The sequence below is a fragment of the Paramisgurnus dabryanus genome, chromosome 7, assembly GCF_030506205.2.
Source record: "Paramisgurnus dabryanus chromosome 7, PD_genome_1.1, whole genome shotgun sequence".
Taxonomy (NCBI): domain Eukaryota; kingdom Metazoa; phylum Chordata; class Actinopteri; order Cypriniformes; family Cobitidae; genus Paramisgurnus; species Paramisgurnus dabryanus.
Window position 1 is genome coordinate 7,260,000 of NC_133343.1, and position 18,043 is coordinate 7,278,042.

General features: G+C 38.1%; 1 protein-coding gene across 2 annotated transcripts; it reads left to right on the top strand.

Moving 5' to 3' along the window:
• Positions 1-827: 827 nt before the first annotated feature.
• On the top strand, positions 828-16,892 carry mpp4b (MAGUK p55 scaffold protein 4b). Of its 2 annotated transcripts, none has more exons than XM_065293988.2 (21): positions 828-1,006; positions 2,031-2,096; positions 2,250-2,371; positions 2,594-2,671; positions 4,495-4,578; positions 4,833-4,964; positions 6,835-6,916; positions 7,006-7,091; positions 7,901-7,972; positions 8,870-9,066; positions 9,243-9,301; positions 9,403-9,420; positions 9,506-9,547; positions 9,630-9,650; positions 10,047-10,088; positions 12,651-12,830; positions 12,924-13,004; positions 13,121-13,214; positions 13,303-13,411; positions 13,522-13,656; positions 16,697-16,892. In XM_065293988.2, exons 2-21 carry the CDS (start codon positions 2,039-2,041, stop codon positions 16,886-16,888), a joined length of 1,884 nt encoding a protein of 627 aa, XP_065150060.1. In that variant the 5' UTR covers positions 828-1,006; positions 2,031-2,038; the 3' UTR covers positions 16,889-16,892. The 2 variants fall into 2 exon arrangements, with proteins under 2 accessions (XP_065150060.1, XP_065150061.1); XM_065293989.2 differs by having other exon boundaries at positions 10,050-10,088.
• Positions 16,893-18,043: the final 1,151 nt, after the last annotated feature.

The window sequence follows — 18,043 nt, forward strand, 5'->3', positions numbered from 1 at the left end:
TTTTGAGAAATGATGGAAATGATGACTGATAAGAGACTTTTATATATTAGAGGATGAATGACCCCTGTCTGTTTCATTATATATATATATATATATATATATATTTCCTAATATTTGTGCGCGTTGCTATTGTTTTTTATGTAACCCTTCAAAGACAATTATTTTCAAAACGTGCCTGCCTTAAATTAAACTAGTCACAATGATTGTGCTCTTAAAGGATCTTATAAATTTATTTTTTCTGATGAACACAGAAGAAGATGTTTTGAGAAATGATGGTAAGCACAGAGCTGATTGTAGCATTGGCTTCCATAATAGGAAAAAATATTTTGGAAGTATTGTGATAAATGATGAAGAAGATTTTTTTAATAAATGATAGTAAGCACACAGTTTATGGTACCCATTGCATTCCACCATATTTTTAATTCCTGCTATGGAGTCATATGTTTATATGAAGACCTAGCCTACTGCAGTATGTCATATTTCCTATATTTAAAAGGTGTTTGGGAATAATCACACATAATTTATATACAGAAAAACAAGATAGCAAAGTAAAAAAAAACACATCATGGTTCTACAAACCATTAAACATTTGGACAGGCTGTCATCAGCATTTCCTATTTTAGCAATTTTCAATATTTAGCAAAATGTCATAGTAATAGTTAATTTATATCATACTTTTTGTGCATCTTAAATATTTTTGAAAAGTATTGTTTGTTTGTACAATGATATTTTTGTGCCAATTTCGCTTCCTCAAGTACTTGGCGCACGCGCGCGCTTTCTCTCGCGCGCCCCTTCTGACTCATTTGCTTTAGGGATTAAGTGGGATAGAGACGGATTACGCTCCTGTTTCAGCGCTCTGTGAATATTATTCACGGCATTCCTTTATCTATACCAATATATTTGAGCAATCTACATGACAACTCAAGCTAAATAATGCGAAGAAAAACTTTTAAATCTGTTAAATCGTAAACAAGGAAGACTGATAAACCGTGAGAGAAGAGTTGAGGTGAGTGAACGGCGTAATTCTCTCGGTTTGGAAGTAATGCTTTATATAGACGTGAACTTTACGACAATGAAATAGTCTGTTTAATCATTTTATTCTTTAAATCGTTACTGTGTGTTTCTGGGATGCTGAATTCAGGATTCAGCATTGTGAATTTGTAAATTCGTACACATCCTGCACAAAATCAGATTTGGATATGCAAATAAGTATATGCTCTAGAAACATTACTGAAGCCAAAGCAGTTTGTGAAAAGGATCTCTCTGAAAAAAGAATATTTCAAGAACTAATCAACTGAAATTAGATATGTGTGGAAACGGAATGTTCAATTACTGAAATTAAAGATACACCATTATTCATTAAACACCAGTAGCTATAGCTTTAGTCACGAAAATAACCAAATAAAAATTATATCAAACTGAATTCTTGCTATAGCCTACACTACTATTCAAAAGTTTGGTGAATTGAATTTAAATGTGTCTCATGATCCTAAAATAATTTTTAATTTGAAAGTGTATACCAACATTTTTAAGTTATTTTTGTATAATAGATCAAAATATATGATAATTCCTGTTTAATAAGCATTTTATAAAGGCTAAACCTCAACAATATGGTCGATAAAATGGCATTTTTGACAATTCTGGGTAAAAGATGACTATACTGTAGAAAGTCATCTTTAGATCGGTTCGTGGACCCTATTTACTTCCATAGTAGGAATAAAGAATACTATGGAAGTGAATTGGGTCCACGAACGGTTTGGTTACAAACATTTCTCAAAATATCTTCCTTTGTGTTCAACAAAAAAATTTATGAGGGTTTGTAACAACATAAGAGTGAGTAAATAATGACTATTTTTTTATAATGAGAATTTTCATTTTTGGTTGCACTATTCCTTTAAGTATTAATAAAGAATGAATAAGTGACCCTAAACTTTTGTTCAGTAGTGTATCTGTTAGCAAAGAGGTGCAATGGATCACTTGAGTAGACTTGAGTGTCAAAGTGTTCCTCCTTTCGTTTGAGGTCACTTCAGGAATCAGAATGAGACCAGGCGTGGAAACTGATCCTGTGTCAGTACCACTAGAGATGGGAGAAAATGGTAAGAAAAAACTGACATCTTGTATTTTCGAACAAATGTAAACATAAATTTTTGTTGCACTGCTATGGCTGCTAACAATGACCATAATCATGATGTACCACCACTGTCATGTCTCACCCACCCACCAAGTGATTTTCTGTATCCGTGTTACAGGTCTGACACAGATCTTAGCCCATGTCATCACTGAGGTGAAAGGTTCCATAAATAAAGATATAAACGGGGTTGAACTGTTGCACAGTCTTCTCAACGCCCCCTGGCTCCATTCCCTACTAAAGGTTTTGTTACACCTACACTATATCCAATTTACACTTAATAACTAGTGGACACTTTAAAAAGCAACTTACAGTGCATTTAAAGTATATAATTTATTAGTATAAATGAAATGAAGCCCCTGACCTTTGGGGTTATTAGAATTATTTCACCGGAGGTTCAGGAAGCTGGTTTGATGAGAAACATTGGGTTAAAGGTCGTGGTTCTTCATCTTGTGTTGTCTGCAGGTGTATGAATGCCTACAGCAGCACCTCGAACATTCTCCTAAATCGTATATCTCCTATTCTTCTGGACTATCTTTGCAGGTCAGCAATTATTTTCATCTTTAATATCAATTGTAGCTTCTGAAGTTTTTTTGAATTACGAGATTTTTAAGACATAACAGATTGTACATTTTAGAGTCTTGTTCTTGTGGTCTGAAGACCCCATAAACAGACCTTAATTTGGTGTATAATACCCAATAGCATGACTTAGGGCACACTCACATTAGGGCTAACCCAACCAAACTGTGACCCAGCCCGATTTCCCTTCTCCCCAAAAAGCACACACTTACACTGTACTTTAGCGTTCAAAGCCTTCAGCCTTGGTGCACTTTCATCATTAGGATGCGATTGTTTTGAAGAAAACAGGAATTAAAGCGCTCTTTTAACACTGGAGCCCATCTTAACGTTTAACAAAACCGCGCGTTTGGTTTGGATAGTGTGAGTGCGCCCTTAGTCTGGCACTCAAAACTGAAAGTTTTGTCCTGGGTCTGGTTCTCAGTTTTTAAACTTCGGTAAATCTAAGGCTATTTACAACATGGCAAGGTATGTTTACAAAAATGGCACTTTTACAAAAAAAATCATGTCTTTGATTAGCTACCTAAAACAGCCTGATCTCATGAGAATTCATACATATTTTACAAGTTGGCTAACTCGTATGAATTAATACAAAGTAAATCGTGCAAAAACATATGCTTCTCATGAAAAAACAACAACGAAACCTAACCTCGAACCCTGCACCTAACCCCAACGTCACAGGGGGCAAAGGCAAATCGTACAAAAATCTTACAAATGTGGTCGTATGAATTAATACAAACCATGTTAATCACAAACCAATTAATCACACCAAATGCATTTCTGGCAGTGTGGTAGATGCATTTTTGAAAATGTTTCTATGGGGACTGAGCGTTTTTCTGCTGTTTATGCACTCCGAACACCTCACGTTTTACATTAAAGCAATGACGCTGGTAGTGATGATTCTCTCAGACCAATCAGTGATCTACTGTGTTTTCGCGTCATGTTTGGTATCTGGTCGGATCGCTTGGAACGCCAACCGGGGGGGTACTAAAAAGTATCGGGTACTACGTACTGTACTGCACCCAATGAAAAAGCTCCCAAAAGTAAGCTGACCCGACCCAAACTAAACCAAACCGTGTGGTACTATGGAATGGAAAAGCGGCATTAGAGGATTTAGTATAGGTCTGGGCCTTAGAGCAGTGGTCACCAATCCTGGTCCTGGAGGGCCGTCTCTGCAGAGTTTAGCTCCAACCCTAATCAAACACACCTGAAGCACCTTAATTAGCTGCTTCAGGTGTGTTTGATTAGGGTTGAAGCTAAACTCTGCAGAGACACCCTCCAGGACCTGGGGTGCGTTCCACTCCAGTTTTAGACACACACTCGCGAACTTCCCTAAGCACTTCCCCTCGGGGGAATCCCTGTCGCCATTTTGAAGTGCGTTCCACTTCGTCAAGTGGACGAGGGAAGTTTGTATGGACAGACCCTCGCTCCCTCGATTTTGACAGAGGGAGCGAGTCTGCTTCATATGTACACTTCACGCAGCTTCATATCTCACAATCCAACACGATTGTGACGTCACTTCAGCAACTCGCGCTTTGCACATGGAGGGGGCGGTCTCCACTTTCCATGTGATCAAGGGCTTAGGGCGATCCATTTGAACCCACTTCAAGTGTTCTAGCAGTAGTGGGCACTCGTACAACGTAAGCAATGACGTACATCCGAGTGAACGAGACTGAGGGAAGTTAGCGAGGGAAGTTCATAAAAAAACGAACTGGAACGCAGGGCAGGATTAATGACCACTGCCTGAGAGGGTTTGGTCTTGTCATGACTCTTGAGTATTGGCCCTCTAGATTCTGTCTGATCTGCTGGCAATCCCAAATCCTTCGAATGAAGCTCGAGAACTCTATGGCCTCCTCAGTCAGCCCCACATACAGGTGAGCTTTTAGTTTAGAGGATGCACATCATATCTTCTTCTCATGCTCTTTCTTATGCTTTAACAGTAAGTCATTAGATTATATGTCTTCTCTCATCTAGGGCCACTAATTCTTTATTATAATTTTAACATCTTTAAGTTAGATCCACCTTTTGTGTAGAAATTGCAAAATCAGCCAGCTTCATAAGATATTACCCTAGGATGCTTTTTTAACAGCTGGAGTTCATAATATATAATAGAAACAGTATTTTTCAGGCTCTTCTCTCGGCGCATGACACAGTTAGTATAAGAGACTACGAACCAGGACTGCCTCCACTGCCTAAAGACCTGCCTGAAGATGAGGAAGCCATGAGGATCGTTTGCCTGGTCAAAAACAATCAGCCTTTGGTGAGAATGACCAGAGAAAGGAGTGGTAGGCAAATCTAATGCTTGTTTTTACTGACCTGCAATTTATCTCGTCGTACGTTGCTGGAGCCTGCCATTCAAATCCACTTGGCAACAAGGTACAGAGGCTGCAAGTGGTTTAAAACCTTGTTTTGGAGCAATTTCATCCATGCAATATATTGGGAACCACATGTACTTAATATGGGTTAGGGTTTGGTTCAGTGCTGGTCCTTAAGAATTACACAGTTACTCAGTTAGTGCATAATAGAAATACAGGATTGTAAAATAAAGTACTATCAAATTAAGTGTTCTCGTATGTAACTCTGAGCTGTGTGTTGTCACGGATAGACCAGAGCCGACAGAGGGCTCCGTAGCCATTGGGACACTTTAAGGCAAGCAACACACTGTGGATTTTTCTCAACTGGGGGACAAATGCCTGAAAGCTTAGGTGGCTTGTTGGAAGGTCCTTGTGGTTACACATCTGCCGACACGCCTGCATCCAGAAGTGTTGTTGCACCCACAACAGTGCGCTGTCCGAACTCTCATGGCAGTTGCCGGCAGAGCAATGCATTATGGGAACAGAACCCAAGTTGTAGCTCAGTTTCAATTGGTAAGAACCATAATTGTGCGCCAAGATTGTGACTTGTGTTCCTGAATGCATAATCTAATCAGTGTTGATTTCCTTCTGTCTTTATTTACCTCACCATTTCTTCCTCATTCATTCTCGGAAGATGATGTAGACGTTGAGGAAGAAAGTGACTATGGTCGTCCTGTGCCTGATAATTTACCCCGACTATCTCCAAGGACATCGTGCACTTATCAAGAACGTTTTGGAAGACCCCGAACTGCTCCCCCCAGCCCGTTGCACTCCCATCCAGTAAGAGAGGCCACCACATGCTCCCATGCAAGGACGGCAAACGAGGAAGGTCTGGATGAGTTGCGCAGTACATTACAGCAACATACAGAAAACATACAGCTGCTTGGTGAGAGAATGCTTGCTGCTAGTGGTCGCATGTCTGAGAGCATGCAGGACAATTCTCAGGCTATGACGATGCTAACGCATGTGGTGGAGAAGCTTCAGGAGATAGTCATGACTTCAGCACCTCCAGTAGTTACAAAAGCCCCAGTTAATGCGGTTGCAATAAATGCAAGCACATTGGGTAACAGATGGGGCAGAATATCGCACAGTGTTCCTGTCAGTCCAGCTATGACCTCTTCTTCTCGCCGTTCAACATGTTCGTCCTCATCATCTTTTTCATCCACCATTACTCTGCTGGAACAGTCAGCTTTATCAAGGGGAAGATCTTTTAGCCACGCCTCCAACGTTGTGTCACTAAAAGGCGCTGTGAAAACAAAACCTTTACCCTCTTCACCACACCTGAGGACCAATGGCTCATTAATATCCAGTCCTTCCCAGAAACATAAAGAGATCAGCAGCACATTTGGGTGTCTCTCTGCCCAGAAGAGAAAGAAGAAAAGCAAGAAATAGGAAGAAAGCCTCTTTTATGTTTCATTGGTTACTACATCCTTTCGAATCTTCCTCTTCTTCGTCTCAGGCATGCTCTTGTTTTAAAACTTTATTATGTGTGTGTGTCATTATGTCACCACCTTTCATTTAGGTTACCATGATACGACATCAGTGCTTCTCCAATCTATTTGGACAATGTTGGTTGTCCTACTTCATCAATGAGCATCTTTCTCATCTTCTCTTCCCGTAACACATCATCGTTCAGTTTTCTGTCATTAATAACAACCTTTTGCATGCCACTCCCATCAGATGTGTTTTGGTGTTGAAAGTGTAGTTTGTATGTGCGTAATACATAATAAACCCTTGTAGACTTTTCCATTGTCGATTGATTTTTCTGGCATTTAGGGAGCGACAATTAGAAGAGATGATACAACGGGGGAAATATACATCGCCCGAATTATACATGGAGGACTGGCTGACCGCAGTGGTAAGGACTTCTTGACATTGCTGTTCATACCTCTAATTTGCAGTTGGCACATACTCCATTGTTCAATGTTATTTATGTACTCCTTTAAGGTCTCTTACATGCTGGAGACAGGCTGGTGGAGGTAAACGGCCACCCTGTTTTTGGGCTGGAACCAGAACAGATCATACAAATTCTGGTTAGTACTCAAACACACTCGCACATCTATAAATCAACCTGTTTAGTTATAACTACCAATATGTCACCAGAAAGTCTGTGCTTGTTGACCAGCTTCAACTGCTGGGTCAGCGTGATCCAACCCTGTTCCTGGAAGCACACCAGCATGTCTCCCACATCTGACCACATTATTTCCCAACTTGCATCTACTAATGAGCTGATGAATGGAATTTAGGTGTGTTTTAATAGGAAGAGTTGGAAAATGTGTGGTGTTGATGCGACTTCAGGAACAGGGTTGAGAAACACTGAATTAGGTTATAGTTATGAACATCAATGCGATGCAAACATAAACCAAAAAGACAAATAAACAATTGTATCCTTGTATATTTTAAATAGTTTTGATATGATTATTACATTTACGTTTAGGTATTTAAAGACGGTGTGCACGATTTCTGAAAACGCTCTGGAAAAGGGAGTCGGGTCGACTACCAAAACACACTTGTAGCCAATCAGCAGTAAGGGGCGTGTCTTCTAACCGACATCTTTGCCTGGGTTGCGTATGTGTGGGGCGGGTCTATCAAAAGAAGGGCCAGATTCTATTGGGGTAGGGGTGTGTTTGGTTAGGCGATTTCAAATATCAACATTGGCTTTCAAACATTGTGCACTGTGCATTTAACAGACACTTTATTCCAAAACAACGTACACAAGTGAGGAATATCTTATAACAAACCAAAGTTCCTTGATTATTTGAAAGGAAATTATGGTAGTAAGAGGAATAAAAATTTTTTTTATGGATTTGTCATATTAATCTTACTTTTTTTTTCATTATAGGCCCATTCTCAAGGAACCATAGTGTTCAAGGTGGTTCCCATCACCGACAGATCAGTCAACAACCAAACCATGGTGAGCGAAAAAAAAATCACAATTGAGTTTTCTTAACCCAATGCTTTTATTAGTGACTTCCAGAGGTGGGAGTAAGTCACACATGTACAAGTCACAAGCAAGTCTCAAGTCTTTACCTTCAAGTCTCAAGCAAGTCCAAGGCAGTTTTTGTGAAAGTTAAGTTAAGTTACTGCTTTATGTCAAGCAATTCAAGTCAAGTCGTAGCTTGGGTCAAGCAATTCATATTTTGATGTTTTAACTGAATGTATATATTATAAAACGTTAAATCTACAATAGTTATGGACTATGGGAGTTTTATTTGCAACAAAAACAATTTGCATTTCTACTCAAAAACCATCCACTTGTTAATGAGGTGATGCATTCATATACAACGATAGAAGCCAGAGCTGCTAGTTTAACCCAATTCAGCTATTGTAGACTAAAATATAAGTGCTTCATACATAAAAAAATGCTGGGTTGTTTTCAAAAAATGCGTTACAACAACCCAGCATTTTGGGTTAAAGGGGACATATCATAAAAATCTGACTTTTTCTAGTTTAAAGCGGAATTGAACCCTAGACATTCTAGACTGTTATCACAGGTAATTTTTTATTTCTATTTTGCATTTTACTTGGGAAACAAAAAAGAAATTTGCACGATTTCGTTAAAATTAGATTGATATTGTGTTGAAGCGGAATTTTCGTAACGGTCTTTGATGGACTCAATTAACCAGAATGCACTGCGCGAAAGTGAGTCATTAGCTCCACCCACTAACCACTGATCGATGCAGCCTTCAGACTTTTTCGACTTCATGCAGCGCCGGAAGTACATGTTTCATGTACTGTTTTAAAAACTGTAAGCATAGCATACCTAAGTGCTATGTGTTAATGCTTACTACTTGCTTTTGTCTCTTTGAAGCTGTATGTACGAGCCATGGTGGACTACAACCCCCAGATGGACCCTTCCATTCCCTGTGCGGATGCCGGAGTGGCCTTCAGGAAGGGAGATATCCTTGAGATTGTGGACCAATCAGATGACCTCTGGTGGCAGGCCATCAAACTGCCCAGCATCTCTGCCTGCGCTAGCCTCATTCCTTCCACAAGCTTGCTCAAAAGGTGACTTCATTGTCGCAGAGGGTTGATGGTCAATGTTAAGATAAACAATGCTGACTTGAATGTGAGGATAGATTATAAATGAGATTTTAGATTATGTCAGTATATACTGTACTACCGTCCTGAATTTTAAGCATTTTATTTATGACCAAAATATTTGTTTGGGTGCCTGTTTGTAGAAAGCAGAAAGAGTCGTGGTGGTCTCAGCCTTATCAAACACACACCTGCTTCAAAACCTGTAAGTAAAGACAGAGTAAATAAGCATTCTTGATTCATTATTACTAATGATGTCAATAAAGAGCTACTGTACATCGGATGTCTTTTGTTTCTAACCCGCAGTAAGCACAGTGGATGAGGGTGAGCATATAACAATAATCTTAAATATTCAAGCTTATCCTTTTATCCACTTTTGTCTGAACTCTATACTGTATTTTTTTTTCAGAAGAAGACCTAATTGCTTTAGATGACAAATGTGTAGAAGCAGGTAAAAGCGTATGAATGTTGACAACATATTTTTATGTGTATGTTCGGTCACAATTATTGATTATAAACTTTTGTTTTCACAGATGAGGAAGCGTTTGAATCTGGTAGGTAAGTCCTGACTTATCAGGATAGATCAAAGCACAGACACGTTTAAAAGCAATAATTTAATATTTGTATATCTGATACTAAACTGGAAATAAAACCTTTAGATCAGGGGTCTCCCGTCTTGTTTCGGAGAGCCACAGGTTTTTAGGTATGGTTTAGATCATTTGTAAAATGTATGATGATCCTAAACACCTTTTTTACTTTTGCTGAAATCTGTTCTTGCATGGTCATGCTTTCAGAAGAGTTAAAGGATGGTGAGGATAATCATACAGATTCAGTAATTTCAACAGTAACTGTAGCTCATGTATATTTAATACTTTCATGCATTGTAACCTACATTACTCTGTGCTTTTGAGAATTTAGATGTGTTGACAACTTCTTGTGTTTTGTTTCAGAAGAGAGTGAATTCAGCACCAACGTTGATGGGATTTATCTTAGTAAGTTATTTTCATATTTAAAAAATGTAACCCTGGACCACAAAACCATAAGTCATAAGTAGCACAGGTATTTGTAGCAATAGGCAACAATACATTAAATGGGTCAAAATTAACGCTTTTTCTTTTATGCCAAAAATCTTTAGGATATTAAGTAAAGATCATGTTCCATAAAGATTTTTCCTACCGTAAATATATAAAAATGTGTTTATTATTAATAATATGTGTTGCTTAGGACTTAAATTGGACAACTTTAAATTCGATTTTCCTCAATATTTTGATTTTTTTTTTGCACCATCAGATTCCAGATTTTCACATATTTGTATCTCGACCAAATATCGTCCTATCATAACAAACCATACAACAATGGAAAGCTTTCAGATTATGTATGAATCTCCATTTGAAAAAGACCCTTATGACAGGTTTGGTGGTCCAGGGTGACAAATGTGGGTTTATATTCAATAAAATATCACATGGTTATAATTTGTGTTTTAATGGTCCGCATCAGTCTAAACTGATTTAAAGTAGTATTGTCACGATACTGGGATTTTTAGCTTTGATACTATACCTGGGGAAATGCCAGTTTTCGATACAGTTTTCGGTACCAACCACGGTGGGGGAAATCTGCCACAACATTAGGCCTTTAACTTTTTTTATAAACTATTTGTATTATTTTATTATAAGACAAATATAATAAGGCAGAAGTTTTTGCACTTGCACATTTTTAACATGACTACAAGGTCATAGCAGATTTATTGCTATAACAGAAATAGGCCTATCACACTTTAGGAAGTATTTTTGTTCTTCTTCAAGCCTTTAAAATAAACTTTACCATTAACTAGATCGTGAATTAGTTAGATAGTACTGGTCCATTTGTTAAAATGATTAACCATGAAATATACTGTTAAGCATTTATTAACTCTTTCACCGCCAGCGTTTTTTTTAAAAGTTGCCAGCCAGCGCCAACGTTTTTCATGATTTTCACCAAAGTTTAATGCCTTCCAGAAAATGTTCTTCTTTAAATATATAAACATACAATATACCAAATGAAAGAACAGACCCTCTGCTTTCAAACAAAAAAAAAAAAACGTTTCATCCTACCTTCAGTGGTTCTTTTGCAATCAGCTTTTGAATATGGGTAGGTTTCTGCAAAAACACCACATTTTGAGCAAAAAGCAGAGATAATTCCATTTTTGTGACAGACTTTTCATAGAGATCCCATTCAGAGCAATTTTTAAAACAGACACGGACATGCAGCCGCTTGCCATAGGGCAATACTTCCGGGTTTAAAAAGTTGCGGAAGGGCGCCACCTGGTGGATAATAGCGGTATTGCGGAAAGACGGAAAATCTTGTCCTTGGCGGGGAAGCGTTTTCTCTTAATTGACGAGATATCTCGTCAATGACGGGGAAAGAGTTCAAGTAATGTTAATTTTAACATTTTCTAATACGTTAAGTAAAAGTTGTATCTTAATTTTATTTAACATAAAACAGTGGTTTTCAAACTGGGGGTCGCGAGATTGTGCCAGGGGGGCCCCAGTTTTATGAAATTTTATGAAATACATAAATTTATCATACATTTTGTGTAATTAAACCTAAAAAAAATAAGGCTATTAACCAAAAGTACTACTTTTTTGTATAATTTTTTTATTAAAATGTTGAGTTTTAGAACAGTTTTTTGTCACAAATTATTTTTGGGGGGCCGCGAAGGAATGCACCTTACACAAGGGGGGCCACACGCTGAAAAAGTTTGGTAACCACTGACATAAACAGTTGTATATCAGTAAAAAAGATAAGAGTACTTAAAAAAGGTATTGCTTTTTGTTCATTAATGTATATTTGGCTTACTTCACTTTTGTCCTACAGATTTCCAATTTGACTAGGATACAGTGGCGGCCGGTGACTTCTTTTTTCGAGGGTGCTCAATGCAAAGTTTGTCACAACATGCATGTAGCCTGTCATGTGTGTGGTTCGTAATTTCAAAATATGTATGTGCGTTGAGTGATTTTATGTGCATCACGTGTCTTGTCAAAATAAGTGCCTGCTGCTGACGCCTCTGAAGGGTTTATGATTAAATTTGCCAGATACTCACATAATCTCATGTGTAATCAGAGTTTAGTGTTAAGGGAGTGTCTTGCGTGTATTTTGTGAACGTGAGCGTCCCTTTTATCATAAACGGTTTTGACGCGTGTGCAGCAGGCACTTATTTTGACAAAACACATGATGCACATGGTTCACATGACACAACAAACACATATTTTGAAAACACAAACAACACACATGACTCTCCAAACACATATTTTGAATTTGCGCCCCTCGGATGAGCAGTCACGAGCCTCCACTGCTAGTATAGACCTTTGTATGGTGCGGTGAGAACAGTAGGAAAGAAAAACTCTTATGTTTGTTCAAATGAAATAGATAATTGGTGAATTAACTAAAATGTAATTCCATTACTTCCGGATATTATATCCTTTGATTTAGACTTTAACAAAAAAACAAAACTTTCCACTTGTGTTGCTAAGTGTGTATTCCTGTCTTTTTTGTGCATCTGATCGTATGTTTGTCAGCTGGTTTTCGCCGAAGTCTGCGTCTCTGTCGCCGGCGAAGAAGTCAGGCATTTGGAGCTTCTCAGTTCTGCTCTCTTCGCTGCCCCGCCAGCTGCTACAGCTCCCTGGCCAACCCATATGAAGAAGTGGTGCGATACCAGCATCATCCAGAACACAGACATCGCTTAATAGCACTTATAGGTGAATATGAAACTGTATTTGTAATTTTACAACTTCATGTAGCTGTGTACATGCTTACAATCGATGTATTATAACATAATAATATGGTGTCAGGTCCATCTGGGGTCGGCGTGAATGAACTGCGCAGGAGACTAATCGAGATCAATCCAAAGGTTTACCAAGGAGCTGTTCCTCGTGAGTCTTATACTGTTAATCTAAAGTTTGTAATATCATTTCATATTTACACTTTACTTGTGGAAAAGGCAAAAGTGTAATGGTTGTAACTATTTAGTTTTCTTATTTCCACTCAGATACCACACGACCTCCCAAATCCTACGAGGAATCTGGAAGAGAATATCACTTTGTCAGCAAAGAGCAGTTTGACAACATGGTCTGCAATCACAGGTGTTACATCATGAATCAAACAGATCATACTGCTTATTTCTGTTTTGCTTTTTGATCGTACAACATGAATTATCTTTATCTGAATTAGGTTTATTGAGTTTGGCGAGTTCAAGAGTCATCTCTACGGTACTAGTATAGATGCAGTCAAAGAAGTTTTGGCCAGTGGAAAAATCTGTGTGATTGACATTGGACCATATGTGAGATATATTTTTAATGTAGCTACAATTAATACATTTAAGAAAGATTGTTATAACATTACATTTACAACAAAGCCACTAACACTCCTTACTGTGTTTTTGACTTTAAGGCATTAGAGTCAGTAAGGACCCCGGAGCTGAGGGCTTATGTCATCTTTATAAAGCCCCCATCTATTGAGCAGATGAAACAGACGCGAACAAACTCTCATATTATCACAAATTACTACATCAGCCGACCCTTTAAGGTAAGAAACTACTGTGTAATATTTACATTGTTTTACTCTCTTGACAGAAATACAATATACCATGGGTCTTCAACCGGGGGTCCGCGGCCCCCAGGGGGTCCGTGACGGAACTGCAGGGGGTCCGCCAAATGATGTTCAACAACAAGCTATTTTTTGCTTAAAACGTAAAATATATGTACAAAACGTTACATGTCCCCTTTAAGTTGTGCACTTGCGTGGCCGCATAGGTTTGAAGGCGCGCGTTCAGTTTAGCCAACGGACCAAAATAAAATATCGAAAGATTATAAATGTCCACAGGAAGCAGCAGTAGCGACAGAAAAGTCATCATAAAACAGGTAAATCTTATGTGTGTCTTTCTTTCAGAATGTCATTTTAGAATCAGTGCGACATGATGTCTCATCTATATTTCTGAACTTGGACGGCTGTTTCACGCGGTTCAGATTTAAAGCGCTAATTCAACAAGCAAATGACACCACACCGCGTCCGCATTTTAAACTGTGACAAAACTATCGCTCGCATTTAAAAATTAATGAAACGCGCGCCGTGATGGTGCTTTGTGCAAGATTCATAGTCAGGTTGAAATCCGCCTCTCAAAAAGTTTCCCCAAAGAGATGCGCTCGGACTCGTTGCATGTTGTTCTCCTGAGTCTGATAAGCTATACAGAAAATAAACCTGCGTTACTTAAACTCGTGACAATGATGATACACGAGAAAGGCAACAGACCTCAGAATTATAAAGTAGCACAACCTCTATCCCCACCAGAATAGACAGTCTTTGTGCCATTCACCATGATCAGTCTTCTTTATAAACTGAAAGCCCTTGTCCAATTCACAGTAAAATTAAAATATATTACACTGCAAATACCTTAAAATAATATTATATTATTATTATTATTATATTAATATAAAAACTAAATCTACTTTAACAAAAAAATTATGCATTTTAATATAGTGTGGCTGTGTGACAATATGGTTTGTTTCTATTTATAAAACAGTTCCAGTCCCTGATTCTGATTGGTCATCAGTTGTACTTTACTCCACTTTGCGTTGTGCCTAATACGAAAAGGCAGACTCTCGTACTTTACTGCTTACTTAAATATCTTTGTTTTACACATTTAGTATTAGGGGGTCCCTGCTCCATGCCTCTCTAATCTAAGGGGTCCCCGACCCAAAAAACATTGAAGACCTCTGCAATATACTATACATAACTACTGTATTTTTCTGGACTATAATCACACTTTTTTTCATAGTTTGGCTGGTCCTGCAACTTATAGTCAGGTTCGACTTATATGTCAAAATTAATTCATACGGACTAAAATGAACCAAAAAAAAAACATTACCGTCTATAGCCACGAGAGGGCGCAATATGTTGCTCCAATAGACTGTAAAAAAAGATGGACGACGCCTGTTCGCTCTCTTCCATTGGTGAAAAGTGAAGCCGCCAGTGTCCCAATATGGCGCTGACATCTTGGGTCTTGAGTCTGCGCAGTAGCAATTTCGGGACCAGTCCTGCGCAGTAGTGAGCAGGAAGTAAAGCTGCGAAATCAAAACCATGCCCTCGCTCTCGCAGTATGCGCATATCACACAATATCACAGCTGTCAATCATGACGTGACACCACCGTTTTTATAGCATTAAATAACTAACTAAAAACAAACTTATTTTAAAAACAAACATTTGAATTTACATCAGTGTGATAAAAACTAAAGTAAACAACAGAAACCAGCTTCGGAAAAAAGATAATTGAAGTGTAATAAATTTTTTTTAGTTGGTCTCAAGTCCCATTGAATAACATGGGGAGGCGGGCTTTATGACCTATACTGGGACCAGTCACTGGGGGGCTTCACTTTTCAGGGCTTGTGCGGCATGCTTGGTTGCTCCTGTAGCCTACCCCTGAAAAAACTTTTAACTGAAACATTAACTTTAACATTAACAACTGAGAAAGACTTAACAAACAAAATGCCCCCAACAAGAATAATCATTTTCTAAATAAATGCGACTTATAGTCCAGTGCGACTTATATATGTTTTTTCCTCTTCATGACGCATGTTTTGACTGATGCTACTTATAGTCCGGAAAATACGGTATATTATCAGTGGTGTATAAAGACTTTACCAAATGAACTGTATTGTGTTTATGACCTTAGAATGAGACGTTTTTTCTCTACATACACCGTGGGTCCCCTTTCATGGAAGTCGCCATTTCGTGCCATCATATTTATACAGCAGCCCTAAATGGACAAACTGTTCTTAAGAGCGTGTTTTGTCACTAAATTGTCTTAGACAATGCCATGTTTGTCCTGTGGCGCTAGCTTCTCTATGCATTTGACTGAGCTGTTTGGTAGCTAGCTGTTTACCCAAACATCAAAATTCCTTAGGAAAATGTTCAGCAAAGGACCTTAGGGAATCAAATTCAGGTCGCCGTAAACACACTAGTGCTATATGTCGGCACACCATCCACGGGGCTATCGACGCCGACCAACCATGAAAATTCTATCAATGCTTTCTGACAGCAAAGACATTGGCAATAACAAGATTAAAGCCCCCCTAACCTTAAAACCTGCTTTCTATCAGAAAATGAGTCAGCAGTGTGTGTGCAGAAACATCCTGTTATTATACAAATCCATTTATTCTTCTTTGTTTAATCTCCCTTAAACCGAAACAGTCACACAAAACAGGCTGTTGGGGATCCCCTTTCAATGTGATGTCACACTGATTACGTCCCAATCTCATGCGTAATCAGAGTTTACTGTTAAGGGAGTGTATTGATGTGTATTTTGTGAACTTTTGAGGCGTGTGGTTTTGAGGCGTGTGCATTAGGCACTTATTTTGACAAAACACGTGATGCACATGGTTCACATGACACTCCAAAACACTAATTTTGAATTTGCGCCCCCGGATGAGCAGCCACGAGCCGCCACTGCCCTCCAGATTGTTTTATCCATTGTGGTAGCCCTTGCTCATAAAAGGTTGGAGACTCCTGGCCTAGGGAAAATTGTTCCTTTAAATGTCCCTTCAGTCCATTTCTCTCTGTATCCCTAAGGATGAAGACTTTCAGGAAATAGAGGATGCCGGACACAAAATGGAGCAGCAGTACTGTCAGTTCTTTGATCATGTTATTGTAAACGAGGGCCTGCAGGCCGCATGCGTGCAGCTGCTAACCGCAGTGAGGAGAGCCCAGGATGAACCGCAGTGGGTACCAGCTGCATGGATCAGACCAACAGAGCAGTCTTAAAAAAGAGAAGGGACTTTCACCTTACATGATGAGAATATTGTTTGTTTTGTCTGTTAAAATATTAAATCTAAATAAATTATATACATAATATACATCAAAACATACACTGCAAAAAATGATTTTACTTACTTAGTATTTTTGTCCTGTTTTTAGTAAAAATATCAAAAAATTCTTAAATTCAGAAGCTTTTTCTTGATGAACAAAACGACCTAAGAAACTTAGCCTAGTTTATAGACAAAAAATATACAATTTAAGTGAATTTGTGCTTAAAAAACAAGCAAAAATATCTGCCAATGGGGTTCTTAAACACTCAATTGAAGCTAAATTTTCTCACCCCACTGGCAGATATTTTTGCTTGTTTTAAGCACAAATTCACTGAAATTGTATATTTTTTGTCTAAAGACTACACTTATTTTTTTAGGTCATTTTGCTCATCAAGAAAAATCATTTTTATTTAAGAATTTTTAGATATTTCTACTAAAAACAAGACAAAAATACTAAGTAGGAATGTCATTTTTTTGCATTGTATATAAACATGTTTTCCGTTCTTCTATGTTTTGATTATTTTCAATATTTTGTTCACCCTTAAGGGAATAATGAAACCTAAATCTTTATTAAAGAAGACATCATAAAAATCTGACTTTTTCCATGTTTAAGTGCTATAGTTGGGTCCCCAGTACTTCTATCAATCTAGAAAATGTGAAAAAAGATCAACCCAGTAACTTAGTTTTGGTAAACCATTCTCTACAAGCACATAATAAATGTGGTCATTGAAATGTGGCTCCCCTTGTGATGTCAGAAGAGGATCTTATTATAATAATACTGACAGGACAATTGAGTTTCAATTTCAACAAACCACCTTTATTGTGATCAGTGTTTGCATTTCATCAGCTCATTTGCATTTTAAAGGATCCCCAAAACGGCACATTTTTGCACACACCTACAAAGTGTCAATTTTAACATGCTATAATAAATTATACATATGGTATTTTGAGCTAAAACATCACATATGTGCTCTGGGGACACCAAAGATTTAGTTTACATCACAAAAAGTCTTGTAAAAATGTCCCCTTTAAGCACCTATAAAAAATTGATATTTTAGTAGGCCCTACTCATAATCCACTTTAGACTTTTTTTCATATTTATTTTATTATA

Bases quoted from the DNA above. Each gene is read 5' to 3' on its own strand.
- mpp4b (XM_065293988.2), top strand. From the start codon at position 2,039: ATGAGACCAGGCGTGGAAACTGATCCTGTGTCAGTACCACTAGAGATG. The intron at 10,089-12,650 runs GTAAGTTATTTT...TATGTTTGTCAG, and splicing joins CGTTGATGGGATTTATCTTA to CTGGTTTTCGCCGAAGTCTG. The intron at 13,005-13,120 runs GTGAGTCTTATA...ATTTCCACTCAG, and splicing joins TTACCAAGGAGCTGTTCCTC to ATACCACACGACCTCCCAAA.